Here is a 17,779-nt window from a genome sequence, read left to right as displayed (position 1 = left end):
TAAATAAATAATATTTACATTTTTATATGAATTAATTGATATTTTTCATCGTTTACTTTTTGATGCGTCATATTCCGTTATTTGAAACAATCCGTACTTAGGATAAAAAAAATCATGTTTGCTATTATTCCATTAAAAAACATACAACAACATGAGTTGCAACAACAGCAGATATACCTATATTATAGGTATTAAAGGATATTGAGCAGACATGACGTATTATATTTTGGATTTTTTGGATCAACGAAATTATAAAGCAATCACGTCATTCTTACCGTCTCTTTGGCCTTATTGATTTATTGGATATTATTTGATAGAGAAGTCGATATATCATAAAATGTCACCTTATTATATGAAAATACCATTCCATTTTAAAAACAAAGTAAAATCAATATATATATGCAAATAAATGTTCATCACCAAAATATGTTCTCTGGGTTGGGAATCGAACCCATATTTCTCGCCTCAACCAAATGCATAATTTCACATGACAAGTTAAAAAAGGACAAATTTTTTACCATTTAATAAACGTATTGATATAAAATATAAAACCATTTTATCTCTATACATTTTTACTGACTCCATGATTGAACTTAAACATCTATTTATATTTCTTTTATTTAAGTATTATATATATTTATACAATCTATTCTAGTCAAGTCTAATAATATATTTATACAGTCCACGATGATTAAAAGTGTTATAAGAATGACAGCTTACATATTTTAGGTGAACATTTAACAGCAGGATCTCCCTCATGCCCGGCTGGACATGAACACATAGGCCTTTGTTTTACGGGTTGGCAATTAGCTCCAATGCCACAGACATTGTCAAATTCACATGGGTTTTGACACAGTCCCATAAAACAAGCTTCAGTTTCTATACAGTCCCGATCAGAATGACAAGGTTCTGGTGCCTTTGGAGTCCCAGGTGATTCTAGTATGTTACATGGTATATTAAAGATTAGTTTGTGTTATACAGGGAGAAATGAAGAATATTAATATTTTATTTACAATTTACATTAATTTTATGTACACATTTTGTCCGATAAAACGCAAAAAAAGTATGCTGTCACATTGATTCATTTATATGGCGAAATATGCACTGGCATACCTCTTTCACAGTTGTTCCCGGCCGGATCGTCGCATTCACAAACAGCGACATGGCTGTAAACCTTACAGGTTGTGTTCTTTGTACACGGATTCTGCACCTCGCACGGATTTTGACAAACTCCATGACTACAATTTTGTTTTAAGTCACAGTCATCGTCTATCGTACATTGTGTTTTTGGCGTCAAAAAGTCAGTGTTAGTATTCATTTCAGTTGAAGTTGATTCAGTTGAAACAGTCATGTCAGTCCAAGCGGAAATATCGGAATCTTTCTGCCTAGAAGACAAATTGTCGGAGAAAGCATTAAAAGTTGCAGGTACAGTGGAAGGATATTTATCTTTACTTTGCAATACAATTGAGGAATCTGTTGTTGTTTCAATGTTCAGTTCCGTTTTCGAGTAAGCATTATTCCTTGATATTGTAGTATCGGAATTAGATACACTATTTTTTGAAAAAAATGTAGTTTTAAAATAATCGGGTAATGTACTCGAAGTAAAATCTTCGTTATTTATATTTATTGAATTGATTTTCTTTTGGGCTTGTGTAGTCGCCTCCGTAGGGTTATTAGTGCGATCATGTTTAATTTCTAATTGAGTGTATTCTATTGTACTCAATACTGTAGAAGACATTAAGTCATTATCGTTTATCGGTTGTAACGACATCGTTGTAGTTTCGGTAGCAGCTTTTCCATTTTCTGTAGATTGGTCAGTACTTTGAATATTAAGCATATTTTGAGAAGAATATTCAGTTGTCGTGTATAATTCTTGTTCAGAATTTTCAATAGGTTTGTTAGTCTGAGAAGATTGAGTTGTTTCTTTATATTCTTCAATATATGTTGATTCAAAATCATAAGTTATAAATGATTTTTCCGTTGTCGATTCTTCTCTATAAGTCGATTTTATTAGCGCTTCAGTAGCACTTATCTCGTCTTCCATTTTAACATTTTCAGTTGTTTTATAATCAGAAAATGTAATTTGATCTTGATTTATGGCTTCAGTAGAACCTTTGCTATCGAAATTATTTGGCCTACGTAAATCAACTAAAGGTGTGGTTATATATAAATTTCCCTCACGTGTTACTTCTGACAAATTGTCTTTAATATCAATACTTGTCAAGTATGATGTAATTTTTTCATTTTCATTTCCTGTTGTAGCAGTAGCCTCTATGTTCGTGGTATCATAAGAAGTATGATCCAAAGCAGTTCCTAGAGTAATCTCGGTGTTCAAATTGCCAATATTGCTGCTAGAAGAAGTAATTGTAGATTGTTTGTCAATTTGTGTAGTTATTGTATATTTTTCAGTTGTGGTGTCGCTTTGAAGTTGTTCCGAGGCGCCTGTATCAGAGGTATAAGCATAATTTGTGGAAGCCGTATTAAAAATATTATTGGGATATATTGTAGCAGTGCTTTCTAAGTTATTTAAAGTCGTTTGAATATCTATCTTATTTTCATATTGATTAATATCACTTCGTCTTGTAGTTCCTATTTCGTTTTTGCTGTTAATATAAGTCGTGTCTTCAGTAGTTGGATTCTGTATATTTATCTCGGTATTTGCCCTGTTACTGTTTGGAACCGAATTTTCCGTCGAAAAGTCGTCCTCATTGTTGATAGTTGATATAGTAAAGGTCATAGAGTTCCCTGTATTTTCAACTGTTGAAATCGTATCATACGCCAGTGTTGAGCCAATTGAATTCATATTTGGCGTATCATAGTTCTTATCTGGTTTAGTAGTATCGGAATAAACATGTGGCAGAGTCGTACCAAGATTTTTTTGAGAATCGTTTTCAATTGGTTCACGGTGTGTTGTTGAAGTAGTATTCGAATTAATATAATCCGTACTATCCTTAGAATTTTCGTAAAATTCACTTTGTGTTACCGTATTCATAAAAGTTGCAATTGAGATAGGCTCTCGCTCAAGTTCATCACTTTTTGTCGTTCGATTATTATCATTGTAATCAGGTGCATCGGTGTGATCTGCATGATTTTTACTATCATAATTTATATTTCCTATACTTATACTAGAATGTACTGTAGTCTCATTTTCATTATATGACTCAGTAGTTGATTGCGTAGACATTGGATCAGATTCTGTAGGATCTCGCTCATAAATAGTCGTGGATGTGATGTCAGTTTGGATTATATCATTACGGGTAGTTGTTGAAAGTTCTAAGTGTTGATAATCCAAAGTTGTATAATCTGATGTATTATTTAATGCAACTGTATCTGTAAATTGTGATGTATTTCTGATCTCATCTTTATTGAAAGTAATAAGATCAGTAGTTTGGCTTACTGTACTTGTATACGATCCTTCTTGTTCAGAAGATAAACCTTGTAATGTGGTGACATCAGTATCGCCTTTGTTATAATTAGCAGTGGTAGAAACCATGTCAGAGTGGCCCTCAGAGTATAATGTATTCACTGCTTCATTCATTTGATTGTTGGTTATTATAGAAATGGGTTCAGTGCTCATTTTATTAGTATTTTCTATTAAAGGATTTGTTACATCCTTACTTTTTATGATGAATGAAGTGGATTCTTTTTCTTTACCCTGAATGGAAGTTGTTGTAGAGAAATCGGTTACTTCCGATTGTGTTGTGGAAGTCACTAACATATCATTTTCATGATATATGTCTGTGACTTGATTAAAAGGGAACATACTATGTAATTTTTTATCTAAATTCGAAGAATCGATCCTTGTGGATTCTACCTTTTCTGTACTAGGTTCTGTCATTGTACTTAAATCTATCGAAGTTGTTGAACCTCCTTTTTTAAACTCTTTAATTTCATTGTTGATTTTCATTTCGGGTTTTATAGTTGTCTCACCAATAATTATGGTGTCGTCTTGTATTGTATGCTGGATATCTTTTAATGTTACATATTTATTTTTTTCTGTTGGATATAAAGTAAAATCTTCTGGATTACTAGTGGTAATGTCATTTATTTCAGTAGTAAAAGGCAACGTATTACCCAGTGTACTTGTTGTACTATCTGAAAAAGGATCTAAATTTTTTTCAGTTATTTCACGACCATAGTCAACATAGTTGGTTGAAGGTATATCATATGAATTTGAGTTAATATCACTAGTCACAGACTCCGTGGTCGCATCGAAGGAAATGATTGTATCTGCTTGATCCACATGACCAGTTGTCTGCTGAGAATTTATGTTATTATCATTCGTCTGAGATTGGAATGTAGTTACTTCGTCAATATTCTTGTGTTCGTAACTGGGTTCATTTACATTGTGACGACCTGTTATAAAGCTCCCTAAAGATTCAGTTGTGCTTATAAAATCGTGTGGTAGAAAATCTTCTGTTGTTGTATCTAGCGTCTCAATAACTTGGTCACCTCTTTCTTGTGATACCGTAGTTCCTATATTAGACTCACCACTCCCTTTAACAGGATTGTTTAAGGTTGTGTTCATTTGGATGAAATAATTGGTAGTAGTAGTTGAATTGAGGGAAACGAAAGCAACAGATGGACTAGTTGTATTCTGGTAAGTAGATTTAGAATGATCCTCAAAAGAATTTTGTAAATTTCGTCTATTTTCTTGATTCTTTGTGTTTACATTTTCATTAATTTGCTTATGAGTACCGCTTGTTTCATTACGCTTTAAATACGGTTTATTAGTACTCGAAGTTGATTGTTCAAAATACGTGGTGTTATCAACTCTTATTGGTTCTTGGCTTTCAATTGCAATAGTGGTCACTTCTTTCTTATTTTCATCATTAATTACTACTTTAGGAGTGCTTATATCTACATTTTTACTATTACTTTCAAGCGTTTGACCAGAAGGATACGTACTAATTGTAAAGCTATCTGTTACTAGTGTGGAAGAAAAGGTACTATCTTCAACATCAACATTTGATTCGGTTACGATCGAATTCATTTGCAAAGGAATAATTGTTGACTCCATTTTCATGGAGGTCACTTCTTTCTTATTTTCATTATTAATTATAACTTTTGGAGTGCTTGTATCTATATCTTCACTATTAGTTTCAAGCGTTTGATCTGAAGGATACGTACTTATTGTAAAGCTATCTGTTATTAGTGTAGAAGAAAAGGTAGTATCTTCAACATCGACATTTGATTCTGTTACAATCGAATTCATTTGGAAAGGAATGATAGTTGACTCCATTTTATTTAGTAAACTATCAGTTGTTTGTGTATTAACATTATCTGTTAGCATTGCATTATTTGTCATTATAGTCGAGTCGTAATTATTAGTATTCAATTCAGATATCGTGTACTGTATTGTTGTAGTATCGGCGTTCGTTTCGGTTAGTGGGACATGTAAAGGCCGAGCATCTGTTAATAGAAATAGAGTAAATGTCGAATTAATACAAATATTCACTTTCTATAGGAAAAAAATATGTCAAGGACTATAAGCTTAAAAGAAAAATTACATATATAAATTGAAAAATTAAAATATATGATAATAAATTTAAATATGAAATGTGTAAAAAAATGCCAGACAGATAGAGTTAATACTTTATAAAGCAGTCCTTTTAATGACAGTAAAATTCTGAATTTACATAACAACCAAATAAGACTTTTATAGGAGAAGTACAAAAAATGCATAATATAAATAGTTATATATAAATAAAATATGATAAGAAACAGGGAAGGTATTGTTAGTTACATAAGAGTTTGCTACGCTAATATAATATAGATTAACATATGAGACACCCTTCACCCAAACTAATGTATACATACATTAAGATGTAACGCTTATAATATTTTCAAGAATTCTGTGACATAATCCGACTTCATAAGGATTTTTAGAAAAATAGTAAAACCGGGTCTGCCGAGATAACATGGCCAGTACTTCGTGGCGTTTTATCGGACAAATGGTACGTTGAAAACTATAGCAATAACCAGTTCATTTGGAGTTAGTTTTGCTATTTACATATTAATTGATAGACACAGACTCGCTAGCTATATAGTAGAAGTCTGTAATTTATCATAAATGAAAATATGCATGAGTAGGAGTAAGTAAATCAAGAAAGTAAAAACTTTTACATATTATTTTATAAAATTAGCATACTTAGTAAGATTATACATTAAATGAGATCTTTAACTATTAGAGTACTTACTCTCCATACAGGCGCCAGAAAATGGATCACACGGTACACCTGGTCGGCAATGTGCGCAATTTGTCGATACTTTATCTTCTGTGAAGTATTACAAAAGTTAGCTAAATATTACGAAGTAGGAAAGTTTCGGAACGATAACCTTTGCAAATTTTCTTCTTGATTTATAGAAAATAAATATGACCTAGACGGGATACACAAAAAACAAGACAATCGGCTTAGTTTAACATTAATAACAAGAGATAATAAAAATAACATATTTTATTAAATCTACAATAAAAAATCGTTTACCACGAATGCAGATGCAGCCGTCACATTTCGTGTTTGGATATCTCGCACAGTCAGATGAAGTTTGACACTGGCATACTGTAAAAATATAATTCGATTAAAACAGCCACGCAGCATAAAAAACCAACTGTCATATCTTCGTGTTACAAATGTATCGATAATCTTTTGTCACTTTAGATTTTAAGGACAAAATCAGTTTTCTGTATATAATGCAAAGCACTAATTTACCTTTGGAACAAACAGGTTGATGATCAACAACCGCGCAGTGATGTCCAGTTGTACATGGGCCGCCCCGAGCACACGGATCAGAACAGCGACCCTCAATACAAGCTTGTCCAGAAGCGCATTGCTCATGCGCACTGCATCCTAAAGCTGTGACGAAATTTAAAATAAGCTTTTGCTCTTATGAAAAATAATTATTTCATTACTGACTTGAAATATTATTGATTTGTTTTCTTTATTTTTATTATTTAATAAATAATTAAATAATAATAACTTGGAATATAATTATTTCATGTAAGCAGTAAACGAGATATTATTAATATATTCTATTATCAAATTAAAGTAAACATTACGGAAAACATGATTCAATGAATTCCGTTTGTCGTATTAGTTTCGTAGTGATTTTGCATTACTTAAAATGTTTTATGTGATTATACTTTGATCAGGAGATATTAGTTGATCGACTTTATTGTATAACGGCGGGAAATTTCTATGAACACGAGTATTAACGCAAATGCAACTGCACTCTCTATTCTAAAAATCATCCTCGGTCTTAGATAGAATCAAATTTCGGAAGGCACTATCTACAATAATATCTATATAGATAATAATAATAAAAAATAATTATAAGATTCAGTTTTACAGTTAGAAGCATCATGTTAAAACATTGCAAGCTCTGTCTCGTGGCAGGTTGGCTGCATTGTTTTTATTCTTGCAAAAGCATTAGAAATATTACTTATATTATTGCATTAAAAGTCCTCTAAGCATACCAACACCAAGGGTTAATATTACAATCTCTTTACATTCATAAATTATAACATGCTGAAAACTACCTTATCAAAAGGAGTTTATATTGCTGAAAGACATACAAATAAGCTAGAAAAGAAGAAAAAAGATAAGAACTGCGTGAAGGGTAGATACGATCAATATTTCCTGGAATATGAAGAAAAAAATTATTAAGACTCATTCAAAGACTAAAATAGATAATATAACTAAATACTTTCATAACCTAGTGTTTTCAGAACAATTTACCTTTAATGCAGCCGTGTTTTTCATCATGTATGAATCCATATGGGCAAAACTTGCAAACAGGGTGATGGTCTTCAACTGAACAAGGAGCATCACCACATGCATCTTTGCATGGATCTTTACATTGGAAATCTCGGCAGGCTAGATTTTGAGGACATCCATTATCTCTTAAACAAATAGATACCGTTGCCTGACAATCTTTGAGGCATACGCACATAACACGATGCTCTACTACTTCACATTGTTTCCCTTTAGGGCACATTGGTTCTCGTGATGCTAAACATGGATTCACGCATTTAGTTTCTCTACAGACTGCATTCGATGGGCATTGTTCATCCCTTGTACATTCTGCGTGCTCGGGGGCGCAAGTTAATTCTCCTCTTTCGTTTAAAGCGAAACCATTTCGACAAACACATACTGGTTGGTGATTGCGAACTTCACACTTTTGATTTGATCGGCAGTTATGATAATCCAAGCATGGATTTTTACATAGGTTTGAAGCAAGATCACAAGCTAATTTAGATGGACATGGTTTTGTTTCGGAGCATGTAAAAGTGTTATTAAAATCTGTCGACGGTTTGCAAGTAGGATCCAGTCGACAAGACTGTCTCGGATTTCCCACGTAGCACTGGGGACACGAACAATGCGCTCGGTGCAATACAGAAGCACATAGCGCATCTTCACCACATACACCACGCACCGTGCACGGGTCAACGCAGTGTAAACTCAAGCATGCCTTGTCCACGGGGCAGTCCTTGTCGCTCGTACATTCGATACCTAGGAAGATGTGAAAGAAGAAAGCAGAGTCGAAAGAGCGGTCCCTTCAGCCGCGAAGAGGAAACTTTCTCACGAGACAGTGCATGCTTTTTGAAACTGATAGTTTATGACCAGAAATATATAACGGTAGGTATATTATTATAATAAAGCGATATGTACATGAAGCCGAACAAAATGTTACTGACTGTAATCAAGCACGAATGGTGAGAATGCTTCCACTATTATCAAAATTAAAATGTGACCTAGTATTTTAAAATTATATATTTATACACGGTACCAGCTTTTTACATATTATACAAAAGTAGAATAACTCGTAATACTTTTGCAAATAACGTATCTTACAAATCTTGAGAGAGCGTGAAAAAAATTGAGACTGTACGCAATCAAGGCAGTGAAAATAGGAAAATAACCTTTTGTAAGAAAATTTACATACCTAATGTATTTTCTCGATAACTAAATAACGTGCAATCGTTATTATTGTCTCATTATGTTTACCGTTGATGAAATTAATGACACTCATTAATGATATTTCTGTCTCATGTTCAAATTATTCTTTGAATCTATCTTCTCTGCCTCTTAGCGCATAGTGGATGCTCTCTCTTATTATTTCGTACGGCAAATAAATTCTATGTTTTTTTGAAAATTCCTATATAAATACATTTTATTTGGATAACTTCATAAATTTTTTTCACGACTATACGAAAAATTGAAGTTATATAGAACATTAAAATTGTACTTCTCGAAAATGTCGTGCATTTTTACAAGTGAATGATTATTATTCTTTATGAATTACTCACTAGTATGACATTCAATATCAGCTTGACCTTCTGTGCCTGGAACACAACGACAAACAAACTCAGCACCTTCCCTTAGACATTCGCCATTAATACCACAACCAGTTGTTCGACAATCAACTACGCTACGTTCTTGAGTACCTAAAAGAAAATCATTAAATTAAAAGTTTTGAAACTACTATGATTACGTTCGTAACTTTTTATAACTCTATTAATACATACATTCAATATTTGGATCTCCGTTTGGATAGTTCCGGGGACAATAGCATTGGGTTTCTCGATTTTGCCCAATTCTACATTGTGCATTAGTACCACACACTTTGTGAGCACATGGCGCCATAGTTCCACAGAAACATTGATGTTGAGGATTGCCTGCACATCCAGGAGGGCAAGTACATTCATAATTACCATCATCCATATCTCTACAACGGGCATTTACTCCACATGGATTTCTCGAACACGAACCCGATGTAGGTTTAGAACATTCATGTTTCGGGTTACCAATAAAATTTGGGGGACAAGAACATTGTGGGCTTCTGTTTACAGATCTGCAAATTGCATTTATTCCACATGCATTTAAACAAACGTTTCTACATTTACCCTCAGAATTGCACTCCTCGTCTAAAGCACAGTCGTCATTGTTAGAACATTCATAGGATTTACATTCCTTAATAGGATCACCGGAATATCCACTTGGACAACTGCATACAGGGCGGTGACGCGTTGATATGCAAACAGCATTTTTTCCACAAGAATTTTCTCGACAAACGGGAACACATTGTTTTGAAGAGCATATCATATCTTCTCCACAATCTCTGTTATTGTTACATCCTGGTAAGCATACCTCTTGAGAGCAGATTTGCCTTTGCGGGCATTTATTTCTAGCAGAGCACATGACCCTACAACCACCGTTGTAACATTTTTCACCACAATCGCAATCAGAATTGTTATCACATAAAGCTATGCAATATCCACTATCATCACATGGGCAGAACCCATCACATTGTAATTGCTTTCTCTTACATTCCACCAAAGGATTTCCGGTATAATTACTTGAACAACTACATGTAGCTCTATGGTTAATCACTTTGCAATCTGCACAAATACCACAACTATTACTTTCCTTACATGGGTCTGAAATGAAATAAAAACCCCAATATAATTTCATCCCCATTCTTTTCTTATGAATAAGAATTATATATATATTTTGATATTGTTTGAAATGTAGTCAAATAGATAAAGCAATTTATTACTCATTTTTTGTTATCACACGCTTTTTATTAGCTTCACCTGTATGTTTGTATGTTTGTTTGTAACCGACTTCTTTGGGCGCGATTTTGACCCACTTTAAACGGCCAGATTTCGTTCAAACTTTGTAGATTTATTGAGGACCGATGACAATACACTAATTTGATAAAATTATTCCATTTTTCGATATGCAAATATGATTTTTGTTAATTTATATAATTTTCATCTATAGTCGATAAGGTAAGAAAATTAATTAAAATTTTCGTCGTTCGAGTCGTGCAATAGTTTAAAATTAAAAAAACAAGCGTGGGGTGCTTCTTAAGATATTATCGAAATCATAATCACTCTACTCATATCTGTCAATAAAATATCTATAACCATTGGCACCATGCACCCCACGCTTTTTTTAAAATAAAATAATTTTTTTTTACTCACACTATTATTAATTTATATTCATTGAAATTTTTAACACTATTTTCTTAATTTAAATTCATTTAAATTTATTTTCTATTTTTTAGTTTGGTTTTCTGTAAGAAGCGTGTTTTTTAGTTTTTTTTAACTATTATTTATTTGTTACACCTGCTCGCTTCTAAATGAAATAGGTTGCAAATGCAACCACAATTAAATTTTAATACGACCATACCTTTACATTGTCCATTAATACAGGAATGATCATCACTGCAAGCATTATCATGGCGACATCCCTGTTTACATATTCTATTTTCACAAATATGACCATCATTACATACATCATCACTGTTACAAACAACTCTGCATATGCCACGTATACATTTTTCATTAGACATGCAAACACCATCACTAAAAATAACAATCAAAACATTTGTATTACACATAAATAAATATAAAAAAAATTAATCATTTTAAATTTAATACCTTCTACAGGATGGATAACATGTATCTCCATAGCAATTGAAACCTTCAGAACAAGTTTTATCCCTGTTACAAGGTACAGGTACTCTTCGGCAAGCAACTTTCGGGTCACCCGCTAAAGAATATGGACAACTGCAGATTGGTTCATGGTCTTTCGTTAAACAGAGTGCATTAGCCCCACACGAAGCCGGTTGTGTGCACGGATTGACACATTGTCCAGATATACATGCTTTATCATTCGAACAATGCGAGTTGTATTTACAACCAGTAATACAAAATCTGCCATCGCATATTTCACCATCGGAACAGTGCTCATCAGAGTTACAAGCAAACCGGCATACGCCTAAATCACAACGTTCTCCCTGTAAGCAGTCAGTTCCATCAGGAGTACAAGCAGGTCTACATCGATCATCTTCACATCTCCATCCAGAGGCACAGTCTGTGTGCATTTGACAAGGAGCAGATGGCGCCCTTACGCAGCCGACGTTTGGAGTTGGATTGGGAATCAAGCCGTCGAGGCAAGAACATGATGCTTTTCGATCAACTACGGTGCACAGAGCATTCGGTCCACAGGGATTAACAGTTTCCGCACAAGGGTTTCGGCAATAATTATTTCTACAAAATTCATCAGGTCCGCAATCATCATCGTGTCGACAACCATAGTGGCAACTATTTCCTAAACATATATGTCCAAGGAAACAATCGTTATCAACACGGCAAGTTACTAAAAAAAAACAAAATTAATACAATAAACGTCATGACTTCTATTATCTTATCGAAAGAAATACGTTATGGCATAATAAATTCTTACATAAACAAGCTCCTTTAGAACATCGTTCGTTTTGGGCACAGTCTTCGTCATTATTACAGTTTGGTAGACACATGGAGTCCTGACATATATGATCATCTTCACATTCGCCTGAGCCCCCACACAGCCTTGGAACTAAATAAGTAAAGAAGTACAATAAATACCTTGTTTATTACATATTTATTTTTATTTTATTTAGTTTTAGATTCAAAACTTACTTCTGACACATTCAACGTCTTGATTTCCTGTAAATCTGTATGGGCAACTACATTGAACGATGTGATTTTCTGTACGACAAATTGCATTTAAGCCACAAGTCTTTTCCATTTTACATAGATCTAAACATTGCCCATTGACACACTTCTCCGCAGATGCACACTCTTCATCTTGGATACATAGACCTTAGAATAAAACAATAATTATAGTAGTTAAATATAGAAGTCCTTTAGTTTTTTTTATCCTTCGTAACATTTTTTGTCACAATAATGACTGAAGTTACCTTTGCAAATTTGATTGTGGCAGTATTGGTTTTCGGAACAATCTTCTTTTTTATTACAAGGAATTTCTTGGGGTCGGCAACCTTTTTCACTAACCGGATTGCCAATAAATCCTTGTTTACATTTACATTGTCCTGTGTGTCTAGCAGCTACACAATCTGTATTTAATCCACATTTCACGTTATCACAGGCATCTATAAAACAAAGATATAATTAAAGTAACATTCATAATTGAAAATGTAATGTATCGCTGAATATACGTAGTGTATCGAAATTAGTTTTACCTGTACACTTCCTAATACCATCGATTATCGTGCAGCGTGCAACCGATGGACAATCTCTATTAAAACGGCATTCGGATCCTTTTTGGCAACCTTTTTTATACGGATCTCCTACTGTGCCTTCAGGACAAGAGCAAAGAGCGCCGTTTCTTGAATTTTTACACTCTGCTCCATCGCTACATGGATTTGATTCACAGTAATTGATTTTCTTACAACCTATTAATGGATCTCCCATGTAACCGGGTTGGCAGTAACAAACAGCTTGGTGATTTTCAGATGAGCATATTGTATCTTGTCCACAATGATTTCGCGCTAAGCATGCAATTTTACACATATTATGATCACAAAATTTGTCGTTAGAACAGTCATTATCTGTACTGCATTCAATCTTTTTGCATCCTTGAACCGCATCACCGAAAAATCCTTCTTTACAAGAACAAGTTGTTTTGTGAGAGGCAGCAGTACAAAAAGCATTTCTTCCACATTGTTGATTTTTACATAATTTTATACATTGAGGCTTTCCATTTTTATCTTCAGTACACTGTTCATCGTCTGCACAATCTTCGTTATTTAAACATTCTATTTCTTTCATGCATATTCTGTTTGAACAATAATAAGATTCGGGACACGTATTGTTTGACGTGCACATTAGTCTGCAAGTATCTTTAATACAGATTTGGTCGTTTAAGCAATCTCGTGAATTTTTGCAGATACCTAAAGTATAATAAAATGTTATTATTTATTTATTTATCATTTATGTATAACCACAGTTATCTTAATAAATACTCACCAAGACATAAATTGTCGATACATTTTGTTCCTGAAGAACATCTACTGTCGTCATTACAATATTGAACTGGTACACATCCTAATACAGGATCACCAGTAAATCCAGAAGCACAGTAACAATGTCCAATATGATCCCTAGATACACAATTTGCATTCCTTCCACACGCGCGTGGAATGTTACATGAATTTCTGCATTTATTATTGACACAAGCTTCATCGGATGGACAATCTGAATCTTTTATACATTCAAATTTAACGCATCCTTTGTAAGGATCACCATGACTTCCTGATTGACATTCGCAAACCGGTTCATGCTTTGACACATAGCAATCTGTATTTGCAGCACAAGGAGATTTATCACAGGGATTTACACATTGATTTTCTAAACATTTTGTTATTTCAGAACAGTCATCATCAGAAAAACAGTCCCCTGGACGTTTGCAATGATTGGTACTTATGTCGTGTATTGTTCCATTCACACAATTGCAAATAAATGATCCAGGTGTATTTTCACAAGCTGAATTTAGTGGGCATGGGTGTAGTAGACACTCGTTTATATCGTCACATCTATTACTTATAAGTTCAAACCCAGGGGAACACATGCATGAGGTCCGATGGTTTATAATTTTGCAACTTCCGCCTTTACAAACTGCTTCATCGCATTGGTCTGTAAGAGACGAATAAATAAGACGTTGAAATATTGAATTGGTGTTTCTTTTATTTTAATTAATAACAATGTAACTCGTGATTAAAACAAATTTTGATAATAAGGTATTTAAAATATACGCATCAAATACGAAAAAAGCATATTTAACATTTCGTTATAGGAGCTAAAACTGTGTCAGTAAGAATTTAAGCTAATACAATAAAAGTAAACTGGAGCTAAAATTTAATAAAAATAAACTTACCAGAACATTTATTTGTATCCTGACGACAGAACTTATCGTTTGGACATTCAGAATCGTCAACACATTCAACTCTGAAACATCCAACTTTTTTATCAAATGGGTTTCCTATGTGACCTTTTTCGCACGAACAAGTAACTTTGTGTTTTTTAACAACACAAACGGCATTTGTCCCACATGGATCATCTTTTTCACAGGGATTTGTACATTTTCCACGTAAACACACAAGTGACTCTTCACACTGATTATCACGCCTACATTGATTTGGCATTAAACATCCAGTTTTGTACGGATCTCCTATTGCCCCAATGGGACAAATACATTTAAAAGATCCAATGGCATCTATACATTGTGCTGTTGGGTGACATGGATTTTTTATGCATTCATTAATATTTATACATTCGTCCTGTGTCATTTCAAAGCCAGGTAAACATTGACATTTTGTTTCTTTGCACATTTGATTATTCATGCAGTCAGAATTAGTTTTACAGCCAGCAATACAAATTCCAGAATTGCAATGTTCACCGTGTAAACAATTGCTACTAGAATGACAAACTGTGTGACATTTGCTATCATAACAAGTTTCTCCAATTGCACAATCAGAATTTACTTGGCATGGCACTTGGCATAAATGAGCAATGCACATATGATCTGGTGGACAATCCAATGTTTTTGAACATGAACTTGCTTTTCGAACACATCCTTGTTGTGCCGTCGGCGTTCCCTCGAATCCAAGAGGGCATTCACATACAGTTTCATGTTGATTTCTAGAACAAATAGCATTAGGACCGCAAATTTTTGTACCAATGCAAGGATTTGTACATTTGTTATTTACACAGGCTTCTTCAGAAGGACAGTCTTCGTTAGTACGGCAACCTAACAAGCATTGACTTCCAATGCATGCTTCTCCAATACTACATTGTGTATGTTTAGAACATTGTTTTGTACATAAATTTTTAGTACAAATTTCTCCGTGATCACATTGAGTGGAATTTTTACAAGCTGTAAAACATTGTTCGTTGTGACAAATATCGCCTGCACAGTCATTGTCACTGACACATTTGACTAACCGTTTCTTACATGCATTTATTCCTTTTATGAGTTCATAGCCTTCGGTACATAGACATACAGCCTTTCTATTAACAATTTTACACAAAGAATTAGTTCCACAAGCATTTTGACATGGATTAGTACATTGGCCACTGACACAAACAGTATCAGGGGGACAGTCATTATCCCCATTTAGACATTCACTGCGTGTTCTGCATCCTACATCTTTCGGGTCACCTATTAAACCTTTAGGACATTTACAAATAAACGTTCTACCCGAGGGCTCACATAAAGCAGTTGGGTGACAAGGATTGGGTTTGCATACATCAACTCTTTTACAATTAACTTCTGCGATTGGATCTGGTTGGTACCCAACTGGACATCGACATGTAAATTTATGATTTTCAGGAATACATACTGCGTTATCACCACACGAATCCTCTCTACAAACGTCAATACATGTATGTGTCATTCGATTGCATAATTGATGTGGCATGCAATCTAAATTGTATACACATGGTACTAATTTACAACCAGTTTCCAAATCATTGGGATCTCCAGTATAAGGTCCAACGGGACACTGACATTGAGCTACATGGTTATTAGTAACGCATAAAGCATTGGGTCCGCAAACTACTTGATTACAAGACGATACACACTTTTTTAAGTTGCCAATATTTCTACAAATTTCGCTTTCTCTACACTGCGCATCATTTGAACACTGATTTTCATTTATAGGTACACACCCATCACGGTCATTCGGATTTCCACCAAAACCTTTTAAGCATTCGCATTGACTTTTGTGATCCTTTGTTACACATTTTGAGTTTTGAGGACATGTAAAAGTTTTACAATTATCCAAACATTTTTGTACGCCTAGTATATCTCTTTGACAGGATTTATCAGTTTCACAATCTAAATTACTCTTACAGTCTGATGTTGTCGGTTGTTCGCAAATTGAACTTAAAGGATTCCATAAATAGCCCTCCTTGCAATCGCATCGTGCAGTATTATCTACAACTTTGCATATTTCGTTAGGACTACAAATGATAGTCGAACACAAATCGAGACACCTTTTAGTTGATCCATCTACTGATACACAAATTTGTGGCTCTGCACAATCACTATCTACATTACATTCCACCTCATTTGGTTCAGGTTGTTGCAACTGGCAACCAAGTTTAACGTCATTTGGCTTTCCAATAAAACCCTCAGCACATATACAATTGGCGTGATGGTTAGAACTGACGCAAATAGAATTAGGTCCACACTGTAATTTACTGCAAGCATCTAAACATCTTCTTGTATCTTTACCTATTTGGAAACATATTTCCGTATCTCTGCAATCTCCATCAGTTAAACAATTTTTATCAACGCTACAACCTTTTCGAAGATCATTAGGTTCTCCAACATACCCCGGGAGACATTCACATTTTCCTTCTGAGCAGATTGCCTTTGGCCCACACAGCATAGAACGACAAGCGTCAACGCATTTTGATTTTTCACAAAAATATCCTTCTGGACACGTATTATTATGGGAACAAGTACAAACTGTGCCGTCAATACATTTTGAAATAGATACTTGTGTGCATAGCTCGTATGGATTGCCGATGAATCGACTTTTGCAGATACAACTAAAACTTCCAGGCGTATTGATACAAATTGCATTTTCACCACAGGGCCTAGAGTTACATTCGTCTATGTCAATACATTGTAAATTTGGATTGCCAACATATCCAGGTGGGCAAAGACATTCAACGTGTGACCGAGTCTGTTGACAAACTGCATTCGCTCCACATGAAGCTTTAGCACAAGTAATCTGTCTGCGTGGAAGACATTTCTTATATGGATTACCAGTGTAACCTTTATCACATTTGCAAACGTTAATTTGACCATAAACACAATGTGCATTATTCACACATCCAGGCTCACAAGTGGGCGGTGCAACAGCTAAAAAAAACATTCAAATATAGAAAAAGAAATATACAAGACAATTTTTTTTT

The 17,779-nt window shown here is 34.2% G+C and overlaps 1 protein-coding gene across 1 annotated transcript in view; it reads right to left on the bottom strand.

Moving 5' to 3' along the window:
* Positions 1-17,779, bottom strand: part of LOC119835351 — a 95,062-nt gene that overhangs the window by 61,218 nt on the left and 16,065 nt on the right. Inside the window, exons 14-29 of the mRNA XM_038360114.1 lie at positions 14,730-17,726; positions 13,823-14,488; positions 13,036-13,746; positions 12,754-12,945; positions 12,473-12,655; positions 12,258-12,389; positions 11,450-12,170; positions 11,199-11,374; positions 9,530-10,441; positions 9,311-9,448; positions 7,740-8,513; positions 6,714-6,857; positions 6,489-6,563; positions 6,201-6,278; positions 1,114-5,412; positions 721-936 (exon numbers count right to left, since the gene is read on the bottom strand). Coding sequence (XP_038216042.1) covers positions 721-936; positions 1,114-5,412; positions 6,201-6,278; positions 6,489-6,563; positions 6,714-6,857; positions 7,740-8,513; positions 9,311-9,448; positions 9,530-10,441; positions 11,199-11,374; positions 11,450-12,170; positions 12,258-12,389; positions 12,473-12,655; positions 12,754-12,945; positions 13,036-13,746; positions 13,823-14,488; positions 14,730-17,726 — 12,414 coding nt within the window. The remainder of the gene's footprint in view (positions 1-720; positions 937-1,113; positions 5,413-6,200; positions 6,279-6,488; positions 6,564-6,713; positions 6,858-7,739; positions 8,514-9,310; positions 9,449-9,529; positions 10,442-11,198; positions 11,375-11,449; positions 12,171-12,257; positions 12,390-12,472; positions 12,656-12,753; positions 12,946-13,035; positions 13,747-13,822; positions 14,489-14,729; positions 17,727-17,779) is intronic.

The sequence above is a fragment of the Zerene cesonia genome, chromosome 20 (assembly GCF_012273895.1).
Source record: "Zerene cesonia ecotype Mississippi chromosome 20, Zerene_cesonia_1.1, whole genome shotgun sequence".
NCBI classification, from domain to species: domain Eukaryota; kingdom Metazoa; phylum Arthropoda; class Insecta; order Lepidoptera; family Pieridae; genus Zerene; species Zerene cesonia.
This window is presented reverse-complemented; position numbering and strand designations above follow the sequence as displayed.